Source organism: Carlito syrichta, unplaced genomic scaffold, assembly GCF_000164805.1.
Source record: "Carlito syrichta isolate Samal-C Ts95f unplaced genomic scaffold, Tarsius_syrichta-2.0.1 Scaffold312061, whole genome shotgun sequence".
In the NCBI taxonomy this organism is placed as follows: Eukaryota; Metazoa; Chordata; class Mammalia; order Primates; family Tarsiidae; genus Carlito; species Carlito syrichta.
Genome location: NW_007256157.1, coordinates 25,002 through 36,683, shown reverse-complemented (window position 1 = coordinate 36,683; position 11,682 = coordinate 25,002). Strand labels below are relative to the sequence as shown.

General features: G+C 47.0%; 1 protein-coding gene across 5 annotated transcripts in view; it reads left to right on the top strand.

The window, feature by feature from the left end:
* L3MBTL2 (L3MBTL2, polycomb repressive complex 1 subunit) overlaps positions 1 to 11,682 on the top strand; it is a 26,858-nt gene that overhangs the window by 1,548 nt on the left and 13,628 nt on the right. For all 5 annotated transcript variants that reach the window (XM_008069473.2, XM_008069471.2, XM_008069470.2 and 2 more), the window contains exons 2-5: positions 3,016 to 3,256; positions 6,277 to 6,410; positions 9,268 to 9,391; positions 10,198 to 10,277. In XM_008069473.2, coding sequence (XP_008067664.1) covers positions 3,016 to 3,256; positions 6,277 to 6,410; positions 9,268 to 9,391; positions 10,198 to 10,277 — 579 coding nt within the window. The remainder of the gene's footprint in view (positions 1 to 3,015; positions 3,257 to 6,276; positions 6,411 to 9,267; positions 9,392 to 10,197; positions 10,278 to 11,682) is intronic.

Below are 11,682 nucleotides of genomic sequence, written 5' to 3'. Positions count from 1 at the left end.
CGGGCTCAGGCAATCCACTCACCTCAGCCTCCCAAAGCACGGGATTACAGGCTGAGACACTGAGCCCGGCTCATGGTCGTATTCTTTAGGGTTATGCCTAGTACATCAAGTGGGAAAGGGTGATTAAAGTTTAGTGAACATTAATTACTCCATGCCCAGAACGTTTACGTGCATTATCTTCCAGTATACTCACAACAATCCTGTGTTATTGTTATGTCTTTATGGTTAAAGCAACTGAGGTAAGAAAAGTGGTGTGACTAGTTCATGCAGCTAGAAAGTGAAGGAGGTTGGTGCTAAGTTTGTCAGCCTCCCAGACCTTACCTGTTAAGTTTTTCCCACTCTACTACAACCTGGAGCCCACCCACCCTTTAACCATTTAGAGACTAGAGGCTTGTTATGTTGCCCTGGCTGGAGTGCAGTGGCTATTTACAAGCACGATCATAACACACTAGAACCTCGAATTCCTGGATTCAAGCCATCCTCCCACCTCAGCCTCCCAAGTAGCTGGGACTATAGGTGTCTGCTTGGCAACGATACCTTATATTTAAATTGTTTTCTTTCTGGCATTCTTACATGTGTAGTTGCAAATATAAAGTGGAATAGCTCAAAAACTCTACAAGTTTAAAGGAAAACAATAAGATGGAGAATAAGAATACTAGTTCACACTTTTAGAGCTGTATTACTAACTGCTGGAACTAGAATTAGACTTTACATATCTTGAGTCTTCATAACAATCCTTTAAAGCAGTGATCCCCAACCTTTTTGGCATCAGGGGCCAGTTTCATGAAAGATAATTTTTCAGCGAGCAGGGATAGAGATTGGTTTCAGGATGATTCAAGCGCATTGCATTTATTGTGCACTTTATTTCTAGATCCCCTCGCACGTACAGTTCACAATAGGGTTCATGCTCATATGAGACTCTAATAACCTGGGCCACTGATCTGACAGGAGGCGGAGCTCAGGTGGTAAAGTCAATGATGGGGAAGCGATTTTAAATATAGATGAAACTTCGCTCACTCGGCCTCTTGCTGTGCGCAGGCTCCTAACAGTCCACGGACCACCGGGGGATTGTGAACCCCTGTTCTAAATATTTGTTGGCCTTCATGGTGCCTCACGTCTTTAATCCCAGCACTTCGCGAGGCGGAGGCGAGAGTATTGCCTGAGCTCAGGGTTTCGAGACCAACCTGAGCAACACGGGGAGACCTCGTCTCTACAATTAAAAAAAAAAAATTAGCCAGGCATTGGTAGCTGAGGCAGAAGGATCACCTGAGCCCAGCAGGTTGAGGCTGTGGTGGCCATAAGCGTGTCACTACACTCCAGCCTAGGTGACAAAGTGAGACTCCAACTCAAAAAAAAAAATGAATGTTTGTTATTATCTCACTTGTATTGATGAAGAAACTGAGGGCAACAAGGTTAAATATCTTGCACAAAATCATACAGTTAATAAGTGGTAGAGCCAGGATTCAAACCCAGGCAAATCTGATTTGAGAGTCTATACTCTCAACCAGTAAAAATTGCCAACAGTTATTGAGTACTTTGTGTAAATCTCTGTTCTGAGTGTTTTACCTGCGTTATCTCTTACTTCTTCCCCAAATCCTGTGAAATTGGTGGTATTATCTTCATTTTACAGATGTAGAAACTGAGCTGGGCTCGATGGCTCAGCCTGTAATCCCGCGCTTTGGGAGGCTGAGGTGAGTGGATTGCCTGAGCCCGCGGGTTCGAGACCCTCCTGGGCAACTTAGCGAGATCTCATCTCTACAATAAATCAAAAATTAGCCGGGCATGGTAGCGCGTGCCTGTAGTTCCAGCTACTTGGAAGGCTGAGGTGGAAGGATCGCCGGAGCCCAGCAGGTTGAGGCTGCGGTGGCTGGGAGGGGCCACTGCACTCCAGTCTGGGCAACAGAGTAAAACTCTAACTCAAAAAAAAAAGAAGGAAACTGAGACACTATGAGGTTTACTTGCTGCAAGTCATAGAGCTAGTAAGCACAGGAGATGGTATGTGAGCTCTTGGACCATAACTTCACCTTGCTTCACACCTTTCCTATCACATGTGAGGTAGTTTCCTATACAGTATCTCTTTTGTATCTCACATCCTGTGAGCCAATTTTTAGAAAACTTTATAGATGATAAAATTGAGGCCCCACAAAGGTTAAGTGACTTGCCCAAGAACCCATAGCTAGTTAGGATAAGAGCAGAATCCAAAGCTGTGATGCATACTACAATGGCATAGCTTTCTGTGTGTCATCTGACTCTCAAATCCTCCTTGGGGCAGTCTGGGTCCCAAATTAACTTTTCTTTGACATAAATTTATTTTTTTAATTTCTTATTGACTTAAATTTTTTTTTTTTTTTTTGAGTTGGAGTCTCACTCTGTCGCCCAGACTGGAGTACAGTGGCCGCTCCCGGCCACCGCAGCCTCGCCTGCTGGGCTCCGGCGATCCTTCTGCCTCAGCCTTCCGAGTAACCGGAATTACAGGCATGTGCTACCACGCCCGGCTGATTTTTTTATTTATTGTAGAGATGAGGTCTCGCTGCCCAGGCGGGTCTCGAACCCGCGAGCTCAGGCAATTCACTCACCTCAGCCTCCCAAAGGCGTGGGATTACAGACTGAGCCACTGAGCCCGGCTCGACTTAAATATTTTTGAGTTGAGATTGTTTTGATGTATATACTGAACAGAAAAGAATGAATTTCGAATATATATATCTGCTTCCCCGGGAAGACTTTGTGAGCTTCCTTGGGATATTTTACATAGTTGTATTTTATTCTATTTGCACCATGTTAAAATATTATCATTTGTAAATCCACAGAGGAGCCTGATGAATTCCTAACACATATTTTCTGTCTTGTTAAGCTGTTGTGAGTTGTGGTAGAGAAATACATCAATAGGAGTAATGGTCCTGGTGTTTGCAAAAGAGGTATTTGAAAGAAGGGGGCTGATAGCAGATCTGCAGCTTCTCTCCGTATGCACTAAAGCCAATCATGATTCCTCCTGCCTTGTTTGTGTCATCCTTTTAGGAGACCCCATCCTCAGAACCAATGGAGGAAGAAGAGGAAGATGATGACTTAGAGCTGTTTGGTGGCTATGATAGTTTCCGGAGTTATAACAGCAGTGTGGGCAGTGAGAGCAGCTCCTATCTGGAGGAGTCAAGTGAAGCAGAAAATGAAGATCGGGAAGCAGGGGAGCTGCCCACCTCCCCGCTGCATTTGCTCAGCCCCGGAACACCTCGCTCCTTGGATGGCAGTGGTTCTGAGCCAGGTGCCTTCAGAGTGTCTCCCTGAAGATGGAGAGGAGTCAGGAGGTTTTTGAGGAAGAGAGGGATGGAAACTAGGCTATGTGGGCAGAGCCATCTTGTTGTAAAAGGCTATTTGTTCTGGTGTCTAAGGGATCAGATACCTAAGGACCTGTAAGGGAGACAGAAGCATGCTAAGTAGACACAGCACTATTTCCTCTGCTGCAATCCAATTTCAAATTGTGATTTCATTCATTCTTTTATACAACTAATGTTTATTCAGCATGGATTAGATGCCACTCAGTAGCATGGTACTGCTTTTACATTGTATGAGTAGGCTGTAGATTTCTTTTTTTTTCTGAGTTGGAGTCTCACTCTGTCACCCAGACTGGAGTGCAGTGGCACACTCACAGCCACTGCATCCTTGATCTGCTGGGCTCAGGTGACCCTTCCACCTCAGCCTTCCAGGTAGTTGGAATTAGAGGCTCGTACCACCACGCCCAGCTAATTTTTGATTTATTGTAGAGATATGGGCTCAGGCAATCCTCTTACCTTGGCCTCCCAAAGTGCTGGGATTATAGGGGTGAGCCACTGTGCCTGGCCTTGCTATAGATTTCTAAGCCTAAATGTTGAGAAAATAGTAAACCTAACATGTTTGATTACTTTCTGAGAAGAGACAAGAAGGAGCTTGTGGGGAAGGAATACAGGATAAAGTGACCCTGGGTAGGAGGATTGAGATGGACTTGGACAGATAAGAATTCCCTTCACAATTCAGAAATGTGATCCTTAGATAGCTGCTGTACCCTTGGTTCATGGCCTCCAGTGTGTGGGCTGTCTGTGAGGAGAGGCAGGCTCGTGGTCTGTGATGACACTGTCATCCCTTGGATCCCAAACTCTTCAGAAGAGTAATCTGAGCCGGGCTTGGGGGCTCAGTCTATAATCCCACACTTTGGGAGGCTGAGGTGAGTGGGTTGCCTGAGCCCGCGGGTTTGAGACCCGCCTGGGCAACTTGGTGAGACCTCATCTCTACAATAAATCAAAAAATTAACTGGGCGTGGTAGTGCGCACCTGTAATTCCAGTTACTTAGAAGGCTGAGGCGGAAGGATCACTGGAGCCCAGCAGGTCGAGGCTGCAGTGGCTGGGAGCAGCCACTGCACTCCAGTCTAGGTGACAGAGTGAGACTCCAACTCAAAAAAAAAAAAAGAGTAATCTAATATTCTTTACAGTTGAATCTTGCTTCTATTTATTTTGTCGTCTTTCTTCCCCTCCTCTTTTCTTTTTCTATCTTCTTCCAGCCCTTCTCTTACAATCTTAGTGCTTTAGAACTATGAGGAACCAGTAGAGACCGTCTAGTCCTGCACATTAGAATCACCTGGGGAACTTGTAACAGACTACAGGTGCCAGTGTCCCATCACAGACCAATTCATTAGAATTTCAGGCTCAGGCTTTTTTTTTTTTTTTTGAGTTGGGGTCTCACTCTGTCGCCCAGACTGGAATGCAGCGGCCGCTCCCGGCCACCGCAGCCTCGACCTGCTGGGCTCCGGCGATCCTTTTGCCTCAGCCTTCCGAATAGCCGGAATTACAGGCATGCGCCACCACGCCCGGCTGATTTTTTGATTTATTGTAGAGATGAGGTCTTGCTGCCCAGGTGGGTCTCGAACCTGTGGGCTCCCAAAGGCGTGGGATTACAGGCTGAGCCACCGAGCCCGGCTTCAGGCCTTTTTTTGAGACAGTCTTACTCTGTCTCCCAGACTGTAGTGCAGTGGACCTGCATCCTTGAACTCTTGGGCTCAAATGATCCTCCTGCCTCAGCCTCCCAAGTATCTGGGACTACACGTGTGCACTGCTGTGCCTGCCAATTAAAAAAAAAATTTGTAGAGATGGGATCTCACTATGTTTTCCAGGCTGATCTGGAACTCCTGGCCTCAAGTGATCCTCCCACCTTGGGATTACAGGCATAAACCATGTACCCAGCTGGCGTGGGCATCTGTTAAAGTTCCCCAGGTGATTCTTTTTTTTTATTTAATTTTTTTTTGAGTTGGAGTGTCACTCTGTCACTCAGGCTGGAGTGCATTGGCATGCTCACGGCCACCCCAGCGTCAACCTGCTGGGCTCCAGCAATCCTTTCACCTTAGCCTTCCAAGTAGCCAGAACTACAGGTGCGCACTACCACACATGGCTCGTTTTTTATTTATTGTAGAGACAAGATCTTGCCCGGTTGCCTGGGCTGATCTCAAACCCGCAGGCTCAGACAATCCACTTGCCTTGGCCTCCCAAAGTGCTGGGATTACAGGCTGAGCTACCGAGCCCGGCCCCCAGGTGATTCTAATAAATAAGGGTTAGAACACTGATCTAGTTCAGTCTCCTTACTCTATAATAGGAAAATAGAGCCACAGTGGTTACGTGACTTTGACACTTTTTCTTCTCACAAACTTTTCAACTCTCCCCAGTCTTCCTAATGGATTTTCATCAGCTCCTCTGTTGACACATGTAGCCAAGGGAGGCCAAGCAGCAGAGCTAAGACCAGGCAGATTCAAATATACATACCAGTCCTTCCTCCTTCTCCTCTTATTCCATCAATCTTAGTGAGGGTTGGGGCTCACCTGGTTATGTTCTGCCCCAAGTTGGTTTTTTTTTTTTTTTTTTGAGTTGGAGTTTCACTCTGTCACCCAGACTGGAGTGCAGTGGCCGCTCCCAGGCACTGCAGCCTCGACCTACTGGGCTCCGGAGATCCTTCTGCCTTAGCCTTCCAAGTAGCTGAAACTATAGGCGCACGCTACCACGCCCAGCTAATATTTTTGATTTATTGTAGAGATGAGGTATTGCCTGCCCAGCTAATATTTTTGATTTATTGTAGAGATGAGGTATTGCCTGCCCAGGCGGGTCTCGAACCCGCGGGCTCAGGCAATCCACTCACCTCAGCCTCCCAAAGGTGCGGGATTACAGGCTGAGCCACCAAGCCCAGCTTCTGCCCCAAGTTTTGAAGGACCCATCATTTTGCTTTATTTGAGGTTGGATGAGTCATGTGCTAAGTTCTCTTTGCAGCTGTCTGTGAAATGTGTGGTATCGTGGGCACAAGGGATGCCTTCTTCTCCAAGACCAAGAGGTTTTGCAGTGTCTCCTGCTCCAGGAGCTACTCCTCCAACTCCAAGAAAGCCAGTATCTTGGCTAGATTACAGGTAAGAGACAGCCATTTGGATCCTCCCCAGAGCCCTGGGTTCTGAGGTACAAACCACCAACTAACTGGAAGGCAAAGGCCAGGCGGACTTGGAAAGCTCTTTGCTTGTGGCTGTCTGAGGTTGTAGATTGCCTGGTATTTATTATGCTCTTAAACTTCAGAAGCAGAGGAACTAATTTATGGGCTTGTTATACTATAGATTCCTAAAGCTACCCTCCCTCCAATCCCTACCTGAATCCCCCAGAGTCTGATGTATTCAGTAAGTTACAAGAACCCTTAGTTTTCACCCCACCCTTTCATAAATGCTTTGAAATGAAGCTGGAAAACAGGCACAAGGTTCACTGGCCATATTGGCTTTAGGAAGTGCATGCTTGCTTTCTGACTCCATGTCACAGCCAGCCACCTAGAATGTCTTCCCAGTATCAAATTCCTGACTTTTCTTTTTTTTTTGAGTTGGAGTCTTACTCTGTTGCCCAGACTGGAGTACAGTGGCATGCTCACAGCCACTGCAGCCTTGACCTGCTGGGCTCAGGCGATCAATCCTTTCTCCTTAGCCTTCTAAGTAGCTGGAACTACAGGCGCATGCTACCACGCCTGGCTTGTTTTTTGATTTATTGTATAGACGAGGTCTCACCAAGTTTCCCAGGCTGGTCTTGAACCCCTGAACTCAGGCAATCCTCCCAAAGTGCTGGGATTACAGGCTTGAGCCATCGTGCCCAGCCAAATTTCTTACATTTTTATAGAATTTGTAGACATGGAAGGAATCTTAGATATGTGTTATTTAGCCCACATGTTTATTGGTAAGTGTGCTGATTGGAGGAAGAAGAGGTCTAGGCAAGTAGAATGATGTACCTAGCGTGGCTGTGTAGGAAGAGAGCAGTGGAATTGAGACTGGAACCTAATCTCAGGTGCCCTGTCTTACGTTGTTTCCCAGTAACTTGGCCAATGTCCACAATACAGGTTCTCAAACTTGACAGCACATTGGGGTCACCTGGAAAGTTTAAACATTATTGGTTCTTGCATCCTGCTTACAAAGGTTCTTATTTAATTGGAGTAGAGTGTATCCTGGACATAGAGATTTGATTTGATTTGATTTGTTTTTGTTTTTTTTTCTGAGTTGGAGTTTCCCTCTGTCGCCCAGACTGGAGTGCGATGGCACGCTCCCGGCCACAGCAGCCTCAACCTGCTGGGCTCTGGGCGATCCTTCCACCTCAGCCTTCCAAGTAGCTGGAACTACAGGTGCACGCTACCATGCCCGGCTAATTTTTTGATTTATTGTAGAGATGAGGTCTCACCAAGTTGCCCAGGTGGGTCTCGAACCCGCAGGCTCAGGCAGTCCACTCACCTCAGCCTCTCAAGGCGTGGGATTACAGACTGAGCCACCGAGCCCGGCTGATTTAATTTTAATTTTATTTTATTTGAGTCAAGGTCTCACTCTGTCACCCAGGCTGGAGTGCAATGGCATGCTTATGGCCACCGCAGCCTTGCCTTGCTGGGCTCGGGCAATTCTTCTGCCTCAGCCTCCAAGTAGCTGGGACCACAGGCGTGTGCCACCATGCCTGGATAATTTTTTGATTTATTGTAGAGATGAGGTCTTACCAAGTTGCCCAGGCTGACATAGAGAGTTTAAAGAGCTCCCCAGGTGATTTTGATATGCCACAAAGCTTGAGAACTGCTGCTGTGCCACTTACTGGAAGTTGCTGTGTGCTAGACCGTTCTGCTTAGTGATTCATATTCTTTATCACTTTTGTAAGATAATTACTATTGTGTTCCTTGTTTTGTGAATTTTAGTCAAGGCATAGAATGATCCCTCTCCTTAGCTAAAAATAATATTGGTAATAGCCACAGTTTGGGAGTACTTGCTAAGGGCTTGACATTTTCAGTCCAACCAATGATCCTAAACAATTGATTTTTTTTTTTAAACTCCTATTTTGTTATTTATTTATTTTAATTCATATTTTTAAAAACATTTAGTAACTTACTTAAAGGTCTACAACTAAAAGTTGTAGAACCAGGATTTGACCTCAGGTCTACCTGGGACTTAAACCCAAATTTCTTTTTTTTTTTTTTTTTTGAGTTAGAGTCTCACTCGGTCGCCCAGACTGGGAGTGCAGTGGCCGCTCCCGGCCACCGCAGCCTCCACCTGCTGGGCTCCGGCGATCCTTCCGCCTCAGCCTTCCGAGTAGCTGGAATTACAGGCATGCGCTACAGGCGGCTGATTTTTTGATTTATTGTAGAGATGAGGTCTCGCTGCCCAGGCGGGTCTCGAACCCACGGGCTCAGGCAATCCACTCACCTCAGCCTCCCAAAGGTGCGGGATTACAGGCTGAGCCACCAAGCCTGGCTTAAACCCAAATTTCTACCTCACCCATCTCTTTAGTATATTCCTGGCCTTCCTGATCAGTGCTTAAATTACAAGATACAGATGAGGTCAGTGGCCTTTCCCTTTGGGAGAGGAACCCCCTTTGAGCACCTGATAAGCCATGGACTCTTTCTCCAGAGCTTTCACGGATTTACAACATGTTGCCTCCTGGCTCAGTTTCTGGCCCTTTTGAAGCCCATTCTTTGCCATGGACCTGTAGGAGCCCTGGAGGAAGGAGATAGTTGAGACTTATGGAGCAGGTCCTGGAAAGATCAAAGACTTAGAAGATATAGAGCATGTGTCCCTCCCCCACATCATTCCCCACAGCTACCCTCTGAGCCAAGCATTGTAATTATCATCATTCTGTTCTACAATGAAGAGACTGAAGCCCAGAAGAGGTTAAGTCACTGGACCAAGACCAGGATTTCAACCATGCCAAATCCAGAGCCAAGTTCTCAGCCGCTAGACTACACACACCCTTTTTTCTTTCCTTCAGGGAAAGCCACCTACCAAGAAAGCCAAAGTCCTGCACAAGGCAGCTTGGTCTGCTAAAATTGGAGCCTTCCTCCACTCCCAAGGGACAGGACAGCTAGCAGATGGGACACCAACAGGGCAAGATGGTAAGACAGCAAAGGACATAGGAAGCTGCTGGGGCTGGACTGGGAGCCAGGACTGGGGAAGTTGACCAGCTAGAAAGCGTCCTGACTTAAGCTCACTGTGGTTTACATCTTCCTCACCTGTTGGGTATATTATAGGAATTACCCCAGGAAATCCCTTCAATCACCCTTTAATTGCTAGACCCTTGATAATTCAAAGGCCAAGAATTAGCTTATTTTGTTTCTTTGTTTTTATCCCTAAGGCTTCTGTTTCTTTGTGGCAGTGGAGGCCCAGGTCTGGTTTGAAGCTGGATGTGGAGAGGGGTTGTAGGATAAGGAAAGGAATGTTTCTCTTTTTCTGAGTGTCTAGCAATTTCTGAGCAAACTAAATGTAGGCATATAGCAACTCTGCCATAGTTGGTCTGAGTTTCTGATGGAATTTGAGCTTATCAGCCATGAGGGCTGGAGGGGCCAGGGTGTGCATTCACCCCCACCTACCTCCATTTAGATGTGGTATGGCCAATCAGAGGGTGGGGGAGTTCTGAGTCATTTAAGCCCAGAGATACTTGAATTTTTTCTCTTTCTTTGGGGGAAGAAGGGCGAGAAATTTCCCTTTGAATGTTCTACTCCTGAGAGTCTTGCGGCCCTTTAGTCCTCACTAGCCCTGATGACCACTGGTGGGGCAGGTATGGGAAGAGATGGGGGGCCTCAAGAGCAGCAATGTAAGGGAAGGGCTGCTGGGGGTGGGGAAAGGGACCCACCTCTGCAGGCCCTGCAGGGTTCCTGGAGTGGCTGCTACTGTCTCAGCTCTTTCTCTTTCTGCTCTGCAGCGCTGGTCTTGGGTTTTGACTGGGGGAAGTTCCTGAAGGATCACAGTTACAAGGCTGCTCCTGTCAGCTGTTTTAAACACGTGAGTGCCCTAGAACAGAGGTAGGGGGACCAGGGAGCTGGCCTTGGAACTGCTGCTTTGGTGCTTCCCCACCTGCTTCACCAGGGCGGTTCCAGGCTGGGAGCTGGGGTTCCAGGCACTAAGGAGAGGCCATAAGTGTGGTCTCGGTGGAAAAGCACAGCTTTGCCACTTGCTCCGTTTTACCTTCATGTCCACTTTTCAAAAAAATCATTCTACAAACACTTAATAAAGGGCTTCTAGCAGCTTGCCTGACTGTACCTCCTCTCTGAGGTCTCTGAGTTTATTTACAGAAGTTTGTTCTAGGTAAGATCAAAGGGCTTTTCCAACTCTGAAGCTTTTCTCTCCTTTCTCTTATATTTGTAGCATTTTCCCATTGAAAGGATGGTGCTTCTGTACTGGTCTGAGCCCCTTAGTCCCAGGGGAGATGTAGATACCTCTTAGAGACCACTCACCAAAAGGCTTCTGATGCCTATCATTTCTCACCCTATCAGAAAGAAGGGTGAGGCCCTGGCAGGCTGAGTCTGAGTCCTAGAACTTAATATCCATCAGCTGTGGCCTGAGGTGGTCTGCAGGCCAGGAAAGAAAGAGCCTATAGCAGCACTCTTGTTTTGTCTGGGGGTTTTTTTTGTTTTTTGTTTTTTTTTTAGTTGGAGTCTCACTGTCACCCAGACTGGAGTGCAGTGGCATGCTCCCAGCCACCGCAGCCTCAACCTGCTGGGCTCAGGCGATCCTTCCGCCTCAGCCTTCCAAGTAGCTGGAATTACAGGCATGCGCTACCACACCCAGATGATTTTTTGATTTATTGTAGAGATGAGGTCTCGTGCCCAGGCAGGTCTCAAACCCGCGGGCTCAGGCAGTCCACTCACCTCAGCCTCCCAAAGGCAAGGGATTACAGGCTGAGCCACCGAACCCAGCATAATTTTTTTTTTTTAATTTAATGTAGAGATGAGGTCTCACCACACACCACATTGCCCAGGCTGGTCTCGAACCTGTGGGCTCAGGCAATCCTCTCACCTCGGCCTTCAAAGGGCTGGGATTATAGGCGTGAGCCACCTTGCCTAGCCTAGCCTCCTTTCTGAACTCCTTCTAAACTCTGGAGAGTGTTCTGAATAATGACAAGTGTTCTTGACTCACCTAACTTACTCCTCTCCTCTCTGAATTACTTATGAAGGTATGCATCTTTCCTACTGGGAAACCTTTTTTGCCCTGAATTCTCTAGCAGTTCCAGTGTTTTCATTCCAGAGAAGTTACATCATACTTGGATTTAACACACTTGATCCTATATACTCTGGAAAAGCTTGCCCCTGGGTGTCTGGGCTAAGTATAACTGACCACTTCAGAGTTGTTGGGTTTTTTTTGGGTTTTTTTTTTTTGAGTCGGAGTCTCACTCTGTCGCCCAGACTGG